Source organism: Cetorhinus maximus, chromosome 32 (genome assembly GCF_964194155.1).
Source record: "Cetorhinus maximus chromosome 32, sCetMax3.hap1.1, whole genome shotgun sequence".
NCBI lineage: Eukaryota > Metazoa > Chordata > Chondrichthyes > Lamniformes > Cetorhinidae > Cetorhinus > Cetorhinus maximus.
Genome location: NC_135910.1, coordinates 6,139,686 through 6,161,192, shown reverse-complemented (window position 1 = coordinate 6,161,192; position 21,507 = coordinate 6,139,686). Strand labels below are relative to the sequence as shown.

The 21,507-nt window shown below is 45.9% G+C and overlaps 1 protein-coding gene across 1 annotated transcript in view; it reads left to right on the top strand.

The window, feature by feature from the left end:
- LOC144671280 (ryanodine receptor 1-like) overlaps positions 1–3,308 on the top strand; it is a 473,493-nt gene extending 470,185 nt beyond the window's left edge. Inside the window, exon 105 of the mRNA XM_078533089.1 lies at positions 1,222–3,308. Coding sequence (XP_078389215.1) covers positions 1,222–1,317 — 96 coding nt within the window. The 3' untranslated portion in view covers positions 1,318–3,308. The remainder of the gene's footprint in view (positions 1–1,221) is intronic.
- Positions 3,309–21,507: the final 18,199 nt, after the last annotated feature.

The following is a 21,507-nucleotide window of genomic DNA, read 5'->3' as shown; positions in this document are numbered from 1 at the left end:
GCCTCCGTTTAGCTGACCTGTTCTCTGAGGCCTGGAAAACAAGGCCGGCCATGGTTAAACCTGTAAAGCAAGTTATATTTGAGGCTACCCCACTTATTAGAATATTTAAATGGACAACCCGCCTCCTGGGACCTATTTGGCTGCCCATCCTCATTCCCTCTCCATGAAACCCATAAGTGGGCAGGTTAAAGGTCGGGTTGAGGTATTCAAAATTTTTATGTCCTGCTCAACCCTCCCCCATCATTCTAGGGGTTAAAATTTCCCCCCTTAGTGTCAAAGGTCTGAGTTATGTGGAAAGCCTGAATAAACATCGGTTTTCTGGCTGGAAACAGATGCTTGGGAGGTGAGGTTACAAGTGTTTTCTTAAAATGATTAACAAAATGGAAAAGATGTATCTGGAATATTTCAGTTAAATAATGAACATAGGAAGTGAGAAATACCCCAAACAGAATAATGTAAATTGCAGACAGATATCAGGAAATTCTTCTAAAACAAAAAAGGAATCAACCTGGAGACTTCCAACAAAATGAGTGGGGATGAAAACCCTGGTTCCCTTTGAGAGAATGGGAAGCTGAAATGGTGGATGTTAGGATCTTTCTTGGTAGGTGAACTAAGATAGGCTGAGTTACTTTCCTCATCCAGAACAATAATAAAAAATAATTCATTCACTCCTTTGAGGGCAATGGAACAGTAACATGATCAGAGTGGCAGTGCAGCCCTTGTCATCCACTCCCACCACATCCTGGGCCTGCACCATTTTGGTGGGCCCCATTGAAATGGGCAGTCCAGGCACCCAGCTGAAAATAGGTGACAACGGCGTTAGCCCTCATGGATCAGGGGCCTTTGACTTCAGTAGTACCCTGATGCAAATTTGAGTGAGCAGAGTGTGTGCTCCTGGCCCTACAAAAATCCACCCCAATTCCTGATCCTCCGTGGCCATCCCATGGGATTGCTTTCCCACTTGCCTTTTAGCTTGCCTGCACCAGCTGGAATCCACCGGATTTCCTGCCCGCTCCAATCGGTGAGCTACCCCCAATGTGCCAGTAGTTCTCCAACAGATGCAGCTCAGACATGACCATGAAAGTGGGACATGTGCCTCGGGAGGGCAGCGGTCTCATCTCCCCACCTCCCAGCCATTGGAAACGATCACATGAAAACCTATCTATGCGTGTTTCTAGAGTAAGCCAAAAGCTAACCCGGCCTTATCCTTGTTTGTTGCAGGAATCCTACGTGTGGAAGATGTACCAGGAACGATGCTGGGATTTCTTCCCTGCCGGCGACTGTTTCCGGAAACAATATGAAGATCAGCTGGGATAAAGGAGTCCTTATAGCTGATAAAGTAGCTGCCAGAATATTGCACTTGTAACAACCTATGAATTCTACCTGGTTCCTTGCTAAAGTTTATGGAATGAGAGTTGCCACTTTTTGCTGTGAGACAAATGCTTGTAAAAAGAACAAATACCTGAAGTGGATTTTATTACATATACAGTTTTTTTTCTAAACAAAATACCTGGACCGGACTTGATTGCATACGTAAACTGGACATGCTGCTTTTGCACACTCAAACCAGTTAATGAGCCTTGGTATAGATTTGTACTTTAGTATACATTGAAAAGCCTGGATAAATATTTTGTCTAACTTTTTTGTGAATGGGGAGAAAGGTTGAAAATAAGTGCCTTAGTCTTATCCTGTTATAAGTTATACAGAACGAAGGCCTTTTTATCTTTTCTGTTGTGCTGGTATGGGGCTGCCACTTTTCCGCAAATTTTGGTAGTTTAGTTAGAACCATTGTAACTGCATCCTACTTTCAACCGTTATTTCAGTCCTAATCACTGAAATAGCCATTTGAATTCAAGCAGTCGTATTGTACTTGCAATATTACTGATCGTAGTGTTTTTTGGTGTGAGTTCCCAAGACCTAACTATTGTCATCAAAAGACATGCTAATTAGAGCAGGCAATGTGTTTCAGAAACCAGAAATGATCAGATATCTTAAACTCAAGACCCAAGTGCTCTCACTTGGGCATGTTTTTTTTTCCTACAATGCCCTGAGCACATTTTTATAATGAATACATGGATACCAAAGCTGGTAGTAAAGGTTCATACACATGAAGACCAGAATGTACTTTTAAGTAGATTTTAAAAATGTGCTCTCCAAAGTTACATCGGATTCCTGAAAGTTTTTAAGTTGAAATAATTATTGTAATTAAATTAATTCACTTTGTTGGAGGTATCTTTAATCAAGTATTTATTTAATTTGCTATTGTGTCGACTCAAACTGCTACTTGTACCTTTTCTAAGTTTATGATCTCTTTAATGAAAGTTATTGACAGATCCATCTTGTGTATAAGAGATGAGTGTAGATGAATTATTGAGCAACCAGCTGCCAGAATAAGGTACAGCTTTCAGAAGTGGTTGCAAAGTTTCCTTTCCCCTCATTATTTCAGAAGGGATGATAGGTATAGCACTTAGAAGCCCAGCTTGGTTTGCAATTTTCATTCAAACTGACTTTTCTGCAAGGATAGGAATGCAGGTTTTTTTTTCCAAATGATGTCTCTACTTAGAATTGAACATTTGTGATTCCCTCTTGAATGTTCCTCTCTAAAGGTTAAAGCTATCCAGGAACACAACAGAAGAATACATACCTCAAACAGCATATTCACACAAATCCAATTAAAAGATTTTTGTTTTATTAAAGAGAGAAGCATTTACATGCTGAAAACTGTTGATTATAGAAAAATTCAAATGCAAACTAGCTGAAGTTAATGCACGTCACAAATAAGGCTAAAGCTTCTGTCGATTGCCTTTCCCATATAGTGTTCAGGTTCAATTCTTCAGCCAGTTGGCTCTGAAAAATATTAAAATAAAGTAGGATGCATTTCCAGACTTGTAGCAAAGTTCAACAAATCTAATTATTTGATTGGATCTAAGTTGACAAATAAAATTCAACTTACTTGAATGTCTGCACCAGTTATAACCCATAAAAAGTTTTTACTCCGGGTAAACCGTCTTAGTTCCTATCTCCACTTACACAAGTAAAAATAGTTTGCTAGTCATTCATTGTTCAGCTGTTTAAAGAGGGAAAATAATCAGGGCAGCAAATACGCCTTATGATGGTGAAAGAGCTTTAACTGTTCAGTTTGATTAAGCAAAGGTCTGTAATTCATGTCAAGCAGTTTTGTTTTACCTTGACTTGAGAATTTTGGAGGAACTAGTGCACTGACAGACTCCTGTGAAGCAGATTTACAGCTCAAAGCAGTGTTACGATGCCACACACTTCTAAATAAACTGGTTTAACTCTGCAAACTATTTTTCCGCATTACAGTCTCTCATAATTACACGGTTTTCTAAATGTAAGACAAAGGCAGGACCTATTTGTGAATTTGTACCTGTTCAGTCCCAGAAAGACTCCTGTTAACTTTACAGGAAACTCACCCAGGGGGAAATTGATCCTCAACGGTGGTGCATAACCTTTCTTTGACAGTGCCTCGCACACGGCCTCCATCACCATTGCCAAGTTCACCTATATCCCTCTCAATTTTGACTTGAACGCATCTCGCTGTTCTGGGACTCCATACCTAACAGCGCTGTGGGAGCACCATTACCACACACACACACTGCTTCAGTTCAAGAAGGTCACCCACCACCACCTTCTCAAAAGCAACTAGAAATGGGCAATAAATGCCAGCCTTGGCAGCGATGCTCAGACCCCAGTGACCAGAGTTTTGTGCCCCTCGCAGTAGTGGACTGGTGGGGGAGCATAGCATAAAATCCAGTGGGGTGGCATGAGGGGCCAGCGGCACAATAGGTGGCAAAGGCCCATCCACCCTCGGGCCAATTGAGACCCTTAAATTGCTAAATAATGGCCACCTAATGTCATCTTCCTGCTGCCACTGGTATTTTACCAGCAGCAGGGGGAGCCTACACCACGTGATGAGGCCACCAGGTAAATCCTGGCAACCTGACAGTCAGCTCTGGTGGAACCGGGAAGGATGGTTCGCTGACCCGCCTTAAAGAACGGCCCCCCCCCTCCATCCCCTGGATTGGCTCCTCACCGGTGGCGCTGCTGGGACCGAAGCGCTGCTGGCTCTGATTGGCAGGGACGGGACACCCTGCCTCACAGAGGCAAAAGCCCCGACTTCAGGCAACTAATTACCCGAGGACCATTAAAATCAGGCTGTGGCTCCCAGGGCCGGCGGAGGTGGGCTTACCCCTGACTTCCCAGCCAGTGGGAGGGGCGATTGCCTCCGTATTAAATGCTGTTAGTGAATCGGCCACCCACTTTGCGCCCTGCCTGATTCTCTACACCATTGAAGTCAAGGCAGCAGCGTAAGTAAAAGTGTTAACCGTACAAAAGCTTCAGAAAACTGAAGGGTCACAGCCAATTGAAGAGTTCTCCATGTAGGTTATGGGAACATAGAGCTGTCCAGAATCTTTCCAATAGCAACAGTGCTCACAACCTTTGCTGCATTGTAGGCACATTTTTGAACATGCACATCATGCTAACCCAACCTGTTTATTTTTTTATTTACGAATCAGGAAACAGCTGAGCAAAGGGGAAACGTAGATTTATACCTTATGTGCATTGATGCTACTTGGAGATGTTTGTAACTCAAGTGTTAAAAATCCTTTTAATTCTGCAGAACAGTATGAAGATCTGCGCTGTGCCTTAAACAGTTTTACTGGAGGGCAGCGACAGGTTGGTGCCCACCCACTGAGAAATCAGCTGCGTCCGTGCGGGAAAGTACCTAAGCGTAGACCAGACTTATTTGCTCTGAAACTGAAGGGAAGGTCAGTCTGGGCTGCACAGTTTGTCTAGTTGGCTTCACAAAGACATTAACAGGGGCCTGGGGGTAGCTCCCCACCCCACCCTCAGCCACAGCTGGTTCAAGATATGATGAGGCCAACAGCCAATAAAGCAAATCTTGCATTTATACAGTAGAATTCCTGACCTCCACACATCCTGAAGCACTTTATTACTTATGATGTACTTTCTTGTGAAGTGTACCCAGAAAGAACAAACAGTTGGGACCAGTACTCTTATTTCCCAGTTTTTCCTGGTGTTCCATTTTAAGGTATACAAGACCAGTTCGGACCAGTATTCTCATTTCCCAGTTTTTACTGTTTTATCCTTCTGGGTAGTCACTGTAATGTAGGAAATAAAGCAGCCAATATGCGCACAGCCAGCTTACACAGACAGCAATGTAATAATGACCACATAAGGTGATTTAGTGATGTTGGATGAGAGAGTGAAATATTGGTCAGGATACCCCGATTGCCCCTCTAGCCTTCGTCCGATAGTGCCATGGGATCTTTTACTCAACTACAAGTTCTAGATTCCCAGAAAAGCGCGCACTGATGAAACGTAAAGGGGCCATCACCATTTGCTGCAATCAAGGTCGGCAGAAATGTGGAGAAAAACCAGGCAGTGACATACTGGCTATTCAGAACACGTTTGTATTGCAGCTGTGTCTCTGCTAAGCTGACTTTAAGGTCAATCTAGGTATGTGACCAATATGATGAGGGAGTGAATCCAGCCTAACATGTCTTTGCTTTCAGAAGGTAGGTACCTCTCAAGGTTCTCTGCTTATCAGCATCAAGGAGAATAACAAGAGAAATTTTCAAACACTGTCACCAGCAAGCTTTCCTGTGAAGATGGCAGCTGACCAGATAACCATATCTGTGCTGTCTGATAACTTTTCACTCATCACAGTCAGTTTTGCCCAGTTTCTTTTGGTTATAGTTTGTACAAAAAGCAGTGTAACACAGCCTTGGTAATGAGTTAGTTTCAAAGTCTCTCTCCAGGGCCATGGCACCATTGTAATTGCTGTTAGACTTTTGCAAATTAGTACATTGATGGATTCCAAACTACAGCTCTCAAAGCTGTTAGGAGCCCCAGGGAAATGTCTTCCTCTACAGGTTAAAAGCATCCAAACCCATCTGAGATAATTCAAAGAGAGAGCAGAATCATGGTTTAAGATTGCCATTAAACATTATGACAGATGCCAACAACCATTTCTGTATTTCTACAGTTTCACAAGATTTTTATAGTTGCACTCAGTGACAAAAAGCCCCTCTCACACCAGCCAATCAAAAATACCATCACACTAAGGTGAAAAATTGATTTCTTCTGATAACTTAAGGAGAGATAGGGCATAAAATTATTCCTATTCTGCCCAGCAGAAACATTTTGAGTATAACTTTGCTAAAACATCAATGTGACTGGTACACTGGCCAGCGAGGTTATGGGATTAGCCATTTGCATAGCAATGTGGAGCTACAGAGGAGGAGTTGTTTTTGGTGCCTTCCCAAAGCCCTGGACTGCACCCCTGTGTTGATAATAGTGCCACAGTCAAACCATTGGCCTGCAAAAGCCACCAAAGGAGTTTTTCTTTATCAATGTGTAGGTGTGAGTCCTGGTTCAGTGGGTAGTGCTCTTGCCCCTTGAGTCAGATTTATGGTTTCAAACCCCCACATGTGGAACTTGAGAACAAAATGTAGGCTGACCCTCTGGAGCTGTATTTTGGATGAGGCATTAAACCCAGGCCCCTTCTGCTCTCTCAGGTGAGTATGAAGACCCCCCATGCCACTATTTTAAAGAAGAGCACGGGAGCTATCCCCAATGTCCTGGCCAATATTTATCACTCAGTCAACATTACTGAAGGCAGATTATCTGCTCATTATCATGACCTGAATCTTGTGGTTGGCGTGCAGGGGTGGGCCCCACTCACCGACACATAAAATGATGCGCGGTGACGTCGGGCGTGCGTCCCAGTGTCACCGCGCGTCATTCCGATCTTCAGTTCAGCGGGCGCACACCAGAGTCGGCTGCGCGCCCGCTGAACTGTCAAAAGCCTATTAAGACCATTTAACAACTAATTAAACTGATTGTCTGAGCTGCCCGTCCAAACTTAAGGTTGTCTGGCAGGCGAAGAGCCCAGGCGGCCTTCGCATTTCTTATGAAACCTCAACCACGGGCAGGATGAGGCTTCATATGAAGGGTTTATAAATTAAACAAAAATTTTTACTAGAATTCATTGACACTGTCACATGAGGGGACATGTCTGAATAATTTTTTCTTATCTTTTTTTCCTAGTTTTCAAAATGAAATTAATCTCCCTGAGGCAGCTCTGTGCACATGTGCGGAAGAGCACAGACCCCGACACACTCTCCTCCCCCCCCACCCGCACAGTGAGCGCTTCCGGGTAGGCGTCACGCTGGGTGGGCCTTAATTGGCCCACCCGTGTAAAATGGCACACAGCCGATCGCGGGCGGTGATCGACTGCTCACCTGCCCGTGCCCGCTCCCGCCCAGCCTGCACAATGGGGAGAAAATTCTCCCCCATATTGCTGTTTGTGGAATCTTGCTGTGCACAAATTGGCAGCCGTGTTCCAAGACCAACTCCTTAGTCCACAGCCAGTCTCCTCTGGCTGCAATATTTGAATATGGTGGTCAGGGGATTTGGGCTACTGAATATAAGGCTCATGGACCCATTGCGCAACCCAAAGACACTAGCATGATATCAGCAAAATCTAGCACTCAACACGCTCCACAATGTTCTGTCAGGTCATAATTATGGTTCCTTGGTAAATTGGCTAGGGCAATGAAAGATAGCCAAAGCGTGCAGAATTATAGTGACCTGGTGTTGCATGTTGATTAACCTTGGGGATTCGAACTGAATGTTGGTTCTTCTATGGTTCAAATCTCCTTGTAGGCTGCTTCAGATGAAAGGGTATGAGCCTAAAAATGCTCTTTCTCCTCTTAGCTTTGTTCTTTTTTTCAAAATCTGCAGAACAGCAGATGTGTTTGATGTGTGATTGCAATGCAATGTGTTAATATAAGTCCTCATGATGGTGGTGCAATCTCTTCCTATTTAAATTCTATAATTGCCAGCCAGCTTTCTTCCACAGCCTGCAACATTTATGCTTTCAGTTTCTTCACAGTGCTGTCATGTCACCGCATAACCACAGAAGCCCGACCAAGAAAAAAATGTCAATATCCCACAACATCTCCCTTGTTGCCACCTGCCCTAAGCACAAGTCTGGAGTTATACCCTTCACCAATTACAACTCATCCACCATCTGCTGCATGAAGTATCACCTTCACAAAATCTCATTCCAATCTCATCCTTGTCCTCATCAACCAGGTCCAAATGAGACTTCATTACAAAATCAAAGACTGAAGAACAGTTGAGCTGAGGGGTTCACAAACAATGTGCAATATGTGCAGGTGAGAACAACACTATAGGATCAGGACTAGACCAACAGGATTCAACCTGAGGAACCAGGCATTGAACTTTTGTGGAACAGATGCTCACGCCAGCAGGGACATGTGGAGAATGAGCTCTTTTATATGAAATAATCCCACAGACTCTATTGTGAGAGCAGTGCAAAAACAGGTCATGAGTATTCAAAGATACTTTAAACAAATGTAGTGGGACCTCCAGCAGCAGGTGGTGATGTTGAGGGACATCACTGAGCAGGGGAATTGAGAACAAAAACAAAAATACCTGGAAAAACTCAGCAGGTCTGACAGCATCTGCGGAGAGGGATACAGTTAACGTATCGAGTCCGTATGACCCTTCATCAGAACTAAGACATATAGAAATGAGATGAAATATAAGCTGGTAGAAGGGGGTGGGACAGGAGAGCTCGATAGGGGACTAGTGATAGGTGGAGGCCAAGAAGAGACTGCCAAAGATGTCATAGACAAAAGGACAAAGGAGTGTTGACAGTGGTAATATTATCTAAAGGATGTGCTAATGGGGACATTAAGGGTAGCAAGCTAGTGGCAGATGGCCCTAGTGGGGGTGGGGTGGGGTGGGGTGGGGGGAAGGGATCGAAATGGGCTAAAAGGTGGAGATGAAACAATAGATCAAAATAAATTTAAAAATAGGAGGGAAAAGAAAAAAATATAGTTGTAAAAAAATTATAAATTATTGGAAAAAGAGGGATCAGAAAGGGGATGGGGTTGGAGGAGAAAGTTCATGATCTGAAATTGTTGAACTCAATATTAAGTCTGGAAGACTGTAAAGTGCCTAGTCGGAAGATGAGGTGCTGTTCCTCCAGTTTGCGTTGAGCTTCACTGGAACATTGCAGCAGGCCAAGGACGGACATGTGGGCATGAGAGCAGGGTGGAGTGTTGAAATGGCAAGCGACAGGGAGGTCTGGGTCATGCTTGCGGACAGACTGAAGGTGTTCCGCAAAGCAGTCACCCAGTCTGCGTTTGGTCTCTCCAGTGTAGAGGAAACTGCATTGGGAGCAGCGAATGCAGTAGACTAAATTGAGGGAAGTGCGAGTGAAGTGCTGCTTCACTTGAAAGGAGTGTTTGGGCCCTTGGACGGTGAGGAGGGGGGAAGTAAAGGGGCAGGTGTTGCACCTTCTGTGGTTGCATGGGAAGGTGCCGTGGGAGGGGGTTGAGGTGTAGGGGGTGATGGAGGAGTGGACCAGGGTGTCCCGGAGGGAACGATCCCTGCAGAAAGCTGCCGGGGGGGTGAAGGGGGCAGATGTGTTGATGAAGGGTCATATGGACTCGAAACGTCAACTGTATCCCTCTCCGTTGATGCTGTCAGACCTGCTGAGTTTTTCCAGGTATTTTTGTTTTTGTTCTAGATTTCCAGCATCCACAGTGTTTTGCTCTTATCTCAGAGCTGGGAAATTGGTTGCCCCCTGTGGGTTCCTCCCTGCAAGAGTCAGCGTCTTTGGCGAGCTGAGAGGCAGAGCCAGATGCCATGAGGTGAGGTAGAAAGCAGCCAGGATGAAGCCAGGACTTGTGAGTAACAGTGTGGCAGGATCCAAGGGCAGCTCGAATCCCCTGAGGGTGGCTAAAGGAGCCAGGAAGGAAATTGGAAACCTAGTCAAACTGACTAGCAGCACCCCTGAGTCCGGAAGCCTCATGAGAGAGAGAATAAGAGAACAGGACTGCAACCAGGAGCTGGGCACAGAACAAGCCTAAACAGGCCTGGTGAGTGAATGTGTGGAGGAGCCAAGGCCCTGAATAGGACAGAGATCTGGAGCATCAGCACTGAATATTCTCTATAAATAGTTCTGTTTCTTAGAGTTACGCTTTCCCTTGAAGATTGATACCACTTTGATACCAGTGGAATAAACGACCATTGTTTCATAACCTTTGTGCAGCCTGTCTGCTTAAATCACACGTTACCCAAACATCAAAAAAAGATGAGAACTGCAAGATAAAAGTGAGACACTGATCACTGGTGTGGGTAGAGTCTAGGATGAGGTGAGATGCTTCCCCTTGACAGGGATTGAAATACTTTTTTACACTTCGTGTTTACAGAGAAGATAACTAGAGAACATTTCAGCAAAAGAAACTTAAACCATGTATCGACCCACCAGGTTTGCTCAGCTTGCATTGTTTTAAGACAGTTTGATGGAATCCGTGGTTTCAAAGTTTGTATTTTTTTGAGACCGAGACTAACTGCAAAGGGAAACTGAGAAAGGAAACTGATCCTTCTAATTTCTAGTGAAACTAAGACTGAAACTGAGAATGGAAACAAAACTTCTGGGGAGACAGAAACTGGTTGAAACATATAAAAGGGCACAGAACCATCCATAGATGATGATGATTCCAGTTGTGCAGTATAGGCAGGCTGAAGAAAACAGAGCCCAGACCCAGAAGCTGAGACAAAGCAAAGATGCAGCTTCTGCAGCTGTTTCTGTTACGTGAAGATAACATTGGTGGATCTACACCGTCCAGACCGCTGTATGCAGAATTGAAGAGCTTCTGCAGATGTGTGCCCTTTTTGGTCAAGATCATGCCTGTGGAACTCTGGTTGGTTGTGCGCAGCTGTCAGCTGTGGATCAGATTAAATCCTAGACAAAGAGGTGCTGAAATTCTTCGTGAGGAAGACAGAGTTTTGAAGGACTTTGACTGGGATTGGTGACATGTAGATGGCCCAGCCTGTCTTAAGTTATATCTGCTATTTAATGTGTAATTTGTAAAGGTGATTACCTAAGATAGTTTTTAGCATTTGTTTTGTTTGACTCTTAAATAATAAACATTCTTTTGTTTTAAACCATGCAATCTTGTGACTTAAATCTCATTTATTTACTGAAGGAATTAGGATTTCTTTTTTTTAAAAAAGACATGTTGCTGTAGCTTTTTGTCTTGCATTCAACAGGACAAACGCAAGAATGTCAAATTTCAAACCACCACAACAATTTATCCTACAGGAAAAAAGGGTGTTGATTGATTGGCAAGTCGATTCTGATTGGTCAAGGAGAAAGCAATGGCAACTATAGGCTCCCCAAGTTCCCAGGTAATTCAAAATAAGGCTCAAGACTTGAACATATTCCTTTTGTTTGCAGAGAATGGGTCCCTGCGTAATGATTGCATGTCACTTCCGGCAAGCATAAATGAGCCATGTTGCGAGCTCAACTGATCATCTTAAATTGGTTATTAGTGTAGCTATTAGCGCACTCAGGATTGTTCGGCAAGTGCTGTCCAATCACGGAATCACATCTAACGGTAGATGTTTTGTTTGGGGCTTGGCAAGCGTGGGCTGGTTGAGTACAGTCTATACTCTGCCTGTTATGAACAACCAACTTGCTGTTTGATTCGATCAGCCAATCGCTGGAACGTATTGGCCTACGCACCAGCCCTGAAATTCATACACGACGTTGCTCAACTGTGTGGTAGGCAGAATGTCTTTCTGAGCTGATGGCAGAATCCCGGTTAGTGGAAAATACTACTCGCATGGCCACTGCACAGCAGCAACGAGAAACACTTCAAAAATTTGAACAAGAGGTTAGGCAAGCCATCTCAAGCTGCTACTATACAGAGTAAGAGGATATTAGGACAGGTGATCAAAAGCTTTGTCAAAGCACCTTAAAAGAGGTGAGAGGTATGGACAGGTTTAGGGAGGGAATTCCAGAGCTTGGGGCCTAATGCAGCATAGGCACGGCCATTAATGCTGGGGCAGAGGCACTGGGACATATTATCTGGGTCAATTGGCTTGTTAATGAGCTCAATCGACCCTTTAATTATTTATTTTTAAATGATGGGGTGGGCTGCTGATTTTGTCACCTGCTCACCCACCGTGTTATGGGGGTGGGTAGGAAGTGTGGGCTAACCACCCCTCATATCTTACGTGACCCCCCACAACAACAATTCTGAATACACACCCAGTTTTGGGGGGGGGGGCATAAAATCCAGCCTTGGCTGATGTCGTTTATGAGGGGAGTTGGAGGTTGTTGTAGCTCTTCACACAAACATACCAAACATGATTGTTAAACTAAACAAAGGTTTCTTTATACACGTGTTACCTGCTGATCAATACTGCTCCAACTACTATATCACATGTTAACTTACATCCTGTGATGATGTATACCGAGTTATTTGCATACTCAGCAGTATATTAACCTACAATCACCCCTCCTCCAGGTCCCATGCCCTAAGAGGATGTTGGTGACCATGGGCTTCCATTGGATTGGTCCATGATTATACTTGGCAAAGTACCGCAGTGGTTTCCTGATGCAGTATGGCTGACCAGGAAACTCTCCCACTCTAGCTGCCTGCCATCAGGTGTATTGGAAGGATGTACAGGCTGATAATCAACCGGTTTGGCCACGTTATGAATGCACTTTCTATGGCTGTTAAGGTCTGGAGTGGGACTTGAACCCAGGGGTAGGGATGCTACCTGTTGCACCATAGGATCCTCCCTACATTCACAGCACAGCAACACCACAACAAGGACGCTCACCTTGAGCTGACCATCCTTGCTAGGATTTTGAAGCTTGTTACTCTTGCTCAAGATAATCTCTCTGCCATTCCTTTTAGCAGCTCATTGTGTTTTCTCAAAGAGAAACTAAGATGAAGGGTCAAGGCATCCAACTGTGGTTGCACCTGAGCTGGGAGTGTCTGGTGTTGACAATTGGGTGCTTGAAACAGGTAAACATGTCATTCCCCAGGATCAAGGTCCCCCCTCTCGATCAGCACAAAATTCACCTTCAAAACTAAAGGCAGATTTTTAGGATTAGGAGCAACTTGCGACCTTGACCCAACTTGCGAGTTGGATTCAAAGCACGCAATGCCCTTTAACAAGTAGCTCACCTCATCACAGTTTTATCAAGTGCTTGTTATTTCCACTGTCAGGTCTTGGTAATATGGAACACACCTGGTGAATATTATGGGGTGGCAAAGTTCAGAGGGAATGCGGAAAATAGCTGAGAACGCTAAGTCTTTCTGCATTAATTGGTGTGTTTCCCTCTGTGCTCTCTGAGAATCACCTCATTATAAACCAGGCTGGGCATTGCCCACAGGTAATTTCCAAGCAACCTTATGTCTTTGACACTTGCGTTTCTTTTCAGGGTCACTACATAAAACTCAATCGTCATTGTCCAAATCTAGCAGAGACAAGCAAGAGAAGTAGGCCTGTACCTGTCGGGTTTAGGTTGGTGCTTATGCCCAGTGGATGTGCCACTCTTGGGTAAGCCGACTCCCAACCAAAACCATAGAGGGCACCTGTTGCCTGTCAATAGCTCAGCCTGGCCGATCATTAGCTCTGTTTAAAACTTCTGTAAAACTTCCTTTGTTCAAGGGTGGGGGTTTTCAGGTCCCGAAAGTCAATGGACTCTTGGCTGCTCTCCAAATTTCCCAGTCCCGCCCGTACCATTTCCCACTGCGGGTGGGACCGGAAAGTCCTGGCCTGCATTTTTAAAATAGTTTTGCAAAACACGACTCTTTATTCAACATCATTGCACCTTCTGGGGGGTGGGGTCTGCGACATTACTTACATTGAAGCCTCTTTGTGAGCACACCCTGCCTATGGCATCACAAGAGCTTCCCCATAACATCATAAAGCAACTTAACCTCGTCATGAATTGAGGCTCGTTTGTGTGTGTTTTTACCTGTGATTTAATTTGCACGTACTGGGAATCGTTCAGCACCGTGGGCTTTCCAACTCTCCAGTGACCCGTCAACACATGGGATTGAAGCATCCGTTGAATTGGCATCACACCACCAACCTCATAGTGCCTGCCTAACTCGCTGTGCCATCCGTGTGGAGCCCTCTTACCAACTGGCCCTCACTGCCGCTTCCCTTTGCTCTCCATTGGATTGTAGAGCAAACCCATCATTTCCAGAAATACTGTGCGGCCATTTCCCCTTCGGTTTGCCATGTAGGGTCAGGTCATGTCAGGTAGGAGGACATCCATGTCCAGAACGCGCGAGCAATTAAAACGATTTCCAAACCGTACCAGTTTTTAAAATGTATTCATTCCTGGGATGTGGGCGTCGCTGGCCGGGCCCAGCATTTATTGCCCATCCCTAATTGCCCCTTGAGAAGGTGGTGGGTGAGCTGCCTTCTTGAACCGCTACAGTCCATGTGGTGTAGGTACACCCACAGTGCAGTTAGGGAGGGAGTTCCAGGATTTTGACCCAGCGACAGTGAATGAACGGCCGATATATTTCCATAAGCAGAGATTGTCAATAGGATTTGAAAATGCTACTGTAACTATATGATTTCCGACATTACTGTTCCATCAAATCGAGGCAAGCTTGAGTTGTTTCACTTGTTCTCCTTTGCTGCTCTCATTTTCTGCTGGTCTTATTTTCCTAATTCTTGCTCTTTTCTGCTTCTTTCTTTTCATCACTTTTGGTTCTGTTTGTTCCCTCTCTCTCTCTCTCTCTCTCACACACACACATGTTCTTCTGTTTGCTTTCTCTGCCACAGTTCACTCTCTCTTACCCCATCCCTGCCCGCTACCCCGACCATTATCACTGCCCACAGCCTCAACCACACTCACCCCCGCCCTCCTCTGCAGACCCACCCCTAATTCCGGCCTCACCCATCCACACGCCCACCTCCTGCTGCACCCGCACTCAATGGAAAATTCATTGAGGTGGTGATGAACTGTCATTAAAATGATAACTCCAGGACCCAGTTGTGATTTTCGAGCGTGGACAAGTTATGGTGATGGCCCAGGACGTCTGCCATACGAAATGGTGAAATTCCACACTGATTGACCGGGCTGTTAAAAGAGGAGGCATTAGGAGGTCTTGAGGTGCTGTGGGTAGCACCCCGACCTCCGAGCCAACCTCTCCAGTTTTGAGTCTCACTCCAGGACTCGGTGACTATGGAAGGTGCCTTCGTAACGTGGGTAAACAGGTTGATTTTGGTAACCTGCACATGCTTCCAATATGCCAATGGAAGATGGTAAGATCGGGAGAGTCTCCTGGTCAGCCAGAACCTGATGGTATCTGCAGCGCAACAGCCTCCCCACGTTAAAAAACTCCACATGTGAGCTCTTGACACAGGATGTACTCGGTGGCAAACGTCCTCCTCACTCCGAGGGACTGCTCACCCTCCCACCACCGACACTGCTCACCCCCCCGACACTGCTCACCCTCCCGCACCGACACTGCTCACCCCCCCGACACTGCTCATCCCCCCCCCCCGACACTGCTCACCCTCCCCCCCGACACTGCTCACCACCCCCCCTCCGACACTGCTCACCCCCCCAACACTGCTCATCCCCCCCCCGACACTGCTCACCAACCTCCCTGACACTAGTTATGCCAGTCATACCGAGCACAAAGGAAGATGGTTGTGGTTGTTGGAGGTCAGTCATCTCAGCTCCAGGACATCACTGCAGGAGTTCCTCAGGGTTGTGTCCTCGGCCCAACCATCTTCAGCTGCTTCATCAATGACCTTCCCTCCATCATAAGGTCAGAAGTGGGGATGTTCGCTGATGATTGCACAATGTTCAGCAGCATTCACGACTCCTCAGATACTGAAGCAGTCCATGTCCAAATGCAGCAAGACCTGGACAATATCCAGGCTTGGGCTGACAAGTGACAAATAACATTCGCGCCGCACAAGTGCCAGGCCATGACCATCTCCAACAAGAGAGAGTCCAACCATCACTCCTTGACGTTCAATGGCATTACCATCACTGAATCCCCCACCATCAACATCCTGGGGGTTACCATTGACCAGAAACTGAACTGGACCAGCCATATAAATACTGTGTCTACAAGAGCAGGTCAGAGGCTGGGAATCCTGTGACGAGTAACTCACGTCCTGACTCCCCAAAGCCTGTCCACCATCTACAAGGCACAAGGCAAGAGTGTGATGGAATACTCTCCACCTGCCTGGGTGAGTGCAGCTCCCACAATACTCAAGAAGCTTGACATTGTCCAGGACAAAGCAGCCCGCTTGATTGGCAGCACATCCACAAACATTCATTCCCTCCACCACCGATGCACAGTGACAGTAGTGTGTACCATCTACAAGATGCACTGCAGGAATTCCCCAAGCCTCCTTCGAAAGACCTTCCAAACCCACAACCACTACCATCTAGAAGGACAAGGGCAGCAGATACATGGGAACACCATCACCTGGAAGTTCCCCTCCAAACCACTCACCATCCTGACTTGGAAATATACCGGCCGTTCCTTCACTGTCGCTGGGTCAAAATCCTGGAACTCCCTCCCTAACAGCACTGTGGGTGTACCTACACCACATGGACTGCAGCGGTTCAAGAAGGCAGCTCACCACCACCTTCTCAAGGGGCAGTTAGGGATAGGCAATAAATGCTGGCATAGCCAGCGGCGTTCACATCAAGTGAATGAAAAAAAAACTTTGAGGGAGTGACACACACTGACATTGAGTGATGATATTACAGTTTGTCTTCTTTTGAAATGAAGACAATCTCACTCCTTTTATAGGCTTTATCGGATAAACTCTGTCTGCAATTCTCCAAGAAACAATTTGCAAGAAGTCAGTAATCTGAGAGTTTGATTATCTTCTGATCTTGAAATGTGTGTGAGACTACGAAAGGAGGCAACTGTTATGTTTATTGATTAAGATGATGAAAGCATCTGCAACATTCATAGGGGATGGAATTACTGCAAAATGTTTAAACCACATGTACATTGTCAAGGAGTCTTTAATATCATAAGACCATAAGACCATAAGACATAGGAGCAGAAATTAGGCCATTCGGCTCTTCGAGTCTGCTCCGCCATTCAATCATGGCTGATAGGTTTATCAACCCCATTCTCCCGCCTTCTTCCCGTAACCTTTGATCCCCTTACCAATCAAGAACCTATCTATCTCGGTCTTAAATACACTCAATGACCTGGCCTCCACAGCCTTCTGTGGCAATGAATTTCATAGATTCACCACTCTCTGGCTAAAGAAGTTTCTCCTCATCTCTGTTCTAAAAGTTCTTCCCTTTACTCTGAGGCTGTGCCCTCGGGTCCTAGTCTCTCCTACTAATGGAAACATCTTCTCCACGTCCACTTTATCCAGGCCTTTCAGTATTCTGTAAGTTTCAATCAGATCCCCCCTCATCCTTCTAAACTCCATCGAGTATAGACCCAGAGTCCTCAAACTTTCCTCATATGTTAAGCCTGGGATCATTCTCGTGAACCTCCTCTGGATCCTCTCCAGGGCCAGCACATCCTTCCTGAGATACGGGGCCCAAAATTGCTCACAATATTCTAAATGTGGTCTGACCAGAGCCTTATAAAGCCTCAGCAGCACATCCCTGCTTTTAAATTCTAGTCCTTTCGAAATAAATGCCAACGTTGCATTTGCCTTCCTAACTACCGACTCAACCTGCAAGTTAACCTTAAGAGAATCCTGGACTAGGACTCCCAAGTCCCTTTGCACTCCAGATTTCTGAATTCTCTCCCCATTTAGAAAATAGTCTATGCCTCTATTCTTCCTACCAAAGTGCATGACCTCACACTTCCCCACATTATATTCCATCTGCCACTTCTTTGCCCATTCTCCTAACCTGTCCAAATCCTTCTGCAGCCTCCCCGCCTCCTCAATACTACCTGTCCCTCCACCTACCTTTGTATCATCTGCAAACTTAGCCAGGATGCTCTCAGTTCCTTCATCTAGATCATTAATGTATAAAGTGAAAAGTTGTGGTCCCAACTCTGACCCCTGCGGAACTCCACTAGTCACCGGCCGCCATCCTGAGAAGGATCCCCTTATCCCCACTCTCTGCCTCCTGCCAGACAGCCAATCTTCTATCCATGCTAGTACCTTGCCTCTAACACCATGGGCTCTTATCTTACTGAGCAGCCTCCTGTGCGGCACCTTGTCAAAGGCCTTCTGGAAGTCCAAGTAGATAACATCCATTGGCTCTCCTTTGTCTAACCTACTCGTTACCTCCTCAAAGAATTCTAACAGATTTGTCAGGCATGACCTCCCCTTGATGAAACCATGCTGACTTTGCCCGATTTTACCATGCACTTCCAAGTATTCTGAAATCTCGTCCTTAATAATGGACTCTAAAATCTTACCAACGACCAAGGTCAGGCTAGTCGGCCTGTAATTTCCCATCTTTTGCCTCACTCCCTTCTTAAACAGGGGGGTTACATTAGCGATTTTCCAGTCCTCTGGGACCCTCCCTGACTCCAGTGATTCCTGAAAGATCACCACTAATGCCTCCACTATCTTTTCAGCTATCTCCTTCAGAACTCTGGGGTGTAATCCATCTGGCCCAGGTGATTTATCCACCTTCAGACCTTTCAGTTTTCCTAGCACCTTCTCCTTGGTAATGGCCACCATACTCACCTCTGCCCCCTGACTCTCTTGAACTTTGGGGATGTTACTCGTGTCTTCCACCGTGAAGGCTGACGCAAAGTACCTATTCAGTTCCTCCGCCATTTCTTTGTTCCCCACTACTACTTCTCCAGCGTCATTTTCCAGCGGCCCAATGTCCACTTTTGCCTCTCTCTTACCCTTTATATATCTAAAAAACCCTTGCAATCTTCTTTTATATTACTGGCTAGTTTACCCTCATATTTAATCTTCTCCCTCTTTATTTCTTTTTTAGTTGTCCTCTGTTGGTCTTTGTAGGCATCCCAATCCCCTGGTTTCCCACTGCTCTTCGCTGCATTGTATGCTTTCTCTTTAGCTTTTATGCTGTCCCTGACTTCCCTTGTCAGCCATGGTTGCCTCATCCTCCCTTTAGTCTGCTTCTTCTTCCTCGGGATGAATTTTTGCTGTGTCTCCCAAATTAATCCCAGAAACTCCTGCCATTGCTGTTCCACTATCTTTCCTGCTAGGCTCATCTCCCAGTCAATTCTGGCCAGCTCCTCCCTCATGCCTCTGTAGTTGCCTTTATTCAACTGTAATACCATTACATCTGATTCCAGCTTTTTCCTCTCAAATTGCAGGGTAAATTCCATCATATTATGGTCACTTCCTCCTAAGGGTTCCTTCACCTTAAGCTCCCTAATCAAATCTGCCTCATTACACATCACTAAATCTAGAATTGCCTGTTCCCTAGTGGGCACCACCACAAGCTGCTCCAAAAAGCCATCTCGTAGACATTCTACAAATTCCTTTTCTTGGGATCCATTACCAACCTGATTTTCCCAGTCTACCTGCATATTGAAATCCCCCATGATCACTGTAACCTTGCCTTTCTTACACACCTTTTCTATCTCCTGATGTATCTTGTGCCCCACATCCTGACTACTGTTCGGAGGCCTGTACATAACTCCCATTATGGTTTTTTTACCTTTGCGGTTCCTCAACTCTACCCACACAGATTCTACATCATCTGACCCTACGTCATTTCTTGCTATCGATTTAATTTCATTTCTTACTAACAAAGCAACCCCACCCCCTCTGCCAACCTGCCTATCTTTTCGATAGGATGTATATCCTTGGATATTTAGCTCCCAGTCCTGATCCCCTTGCAGCCATGTCTCCGTGATGCCCACCACATCATACCTGCCAATTTCAATCTGCACCACAAGCTCATTTACCTTATTTCGTATACTGCGTGCACTCAGATACAACACCTTCAGTCCTGTATTTCCCGTTCCCTTTCTCATTGTCATCCCTTTATCTGATGTGCTTGAAGTTAGATTCCTAGCCCTTTCCAAACATTCTGTCCTATTTTGTGTTCTGGGAACTTTAATAGCCTCTCCTGGGCTCTCCTTTCTTTTCAGTTTTTTCATAATTTTCCGTGAAGTTGAATCCACCCCCCACACGCTAACCTGCTGCTTTGTTTCCCATAAGTCATACTTCTTGGAGTTTTACCCTTCCCTCCCCCCGCCCCCCAACTTTCTAGTTTAAAGTCCTGTTGACCACCCTATTTACCCTTTTCGCTAGAACATTGGTCCCAGATTGGTTCAGGTGGAGACCGTACCAACAGTACAGATCCCTCCTGTTCCAATACTGACGCCAGTGCCCCACAAAATGGAACCCCTCTTTCCCGCACCACTCCTTTAGCCACGTGTTTACTTCCCTTATTCTCGCGTCCCTTTGCCAATTTGCATGTGGCTTGGGTAGTAATCCGGAGATTATAACCCTTGAGGACCTGTTCTTTAATTTAGTTCCAGTTCCTGATAATCCCCAAACAGGTCCTCTTTCCTAGTCTTACCTATGTTATTTATCCCGACGTGGACCACAACTGGATCCTCCCCCTCCTTCTCCAATATCCTTTCAAGCTGGTCAGAGATGTCCCTCACCCTGGCACCGGGCAGGCAACATACCATGCGGGACTCTCGATCCCGCTTACAAAGGAAGCTATCAATTCCCCTAATTATGGAATCCCCTACAACTACCACTTGTCTTTTTGCTCCCCCCCTCTTGAATGGCCTCCTTTGCCACGGTGCCTTGGTCAGCTGGCTCATCCTCCCTACAGCCCTGTTCCTCATCCACACAGGGAGCAAGTACCTCGTACCTGTTGGACAAGGTCAAGAGCTGAGGCTCCTCTGTTCCTGAACACAGGATCCCTCTACCTGCCTCACTTGCAGTCACACCCTGCTGACCCTGACCACTGACCGAACTTGAGGCACTTAATCTACCGGGTGTGACCGCCTCCTGAAACAAAGCGTCCAGGTAACTCTCCCCCTCCTGGATGTGCCGCAGCATCTGGAGCTCGGACTCCAGCTCATCAATTCTGAGCCGGAGTTCCTCCAGCAACCAACACTTGCTGCAGATGTGGTCACTGCGGCTCGCAATGGGATCTGCCAACTCCCACATCATACAGCTACAGCACATCACTGCCCAGCCATCTCGACTTAGATAATTAATTTATTAATTAGCTTTGCAGTGTTGTTTTTTTCAAATTTGGTGCAGATTTCCTACCAACCAATCAGGTCACAGCTTTCCTGTGATGTCGCTTTTTCAGTTTTGGCTTCAGTTACTCTGTGCCCCGAGGTCACCGCTCCGGTGGTCCTCCCTCCGAGTCTGCTCCCTGGAGACAAGGCCGTGAATCCCCGAGGTAAGCTAGATCTATTCTCACCGCTCCGGTGCTCCTCCCTCCGAGTCTGCTCCCGGGATTTACTCACCAATCAGCTGCTTTGTCTTTAAAATCCACTTTCAGAAGAGTGTCCCTCGCAGGTCTGGTGCACTCCTGAAGGCACTGCCTCTTCCTCTCTCCCTTTTTTTTTAGGTTTGAGGAGGAGGGAGGGATGGAAACACTACAGCAATGTAATGTTTGGGGCTATTCCGTTCTTTGTCAGTGGGTCCTCCTCAATTTCCTCCTGAGTCGTGGTGAATTCTCCC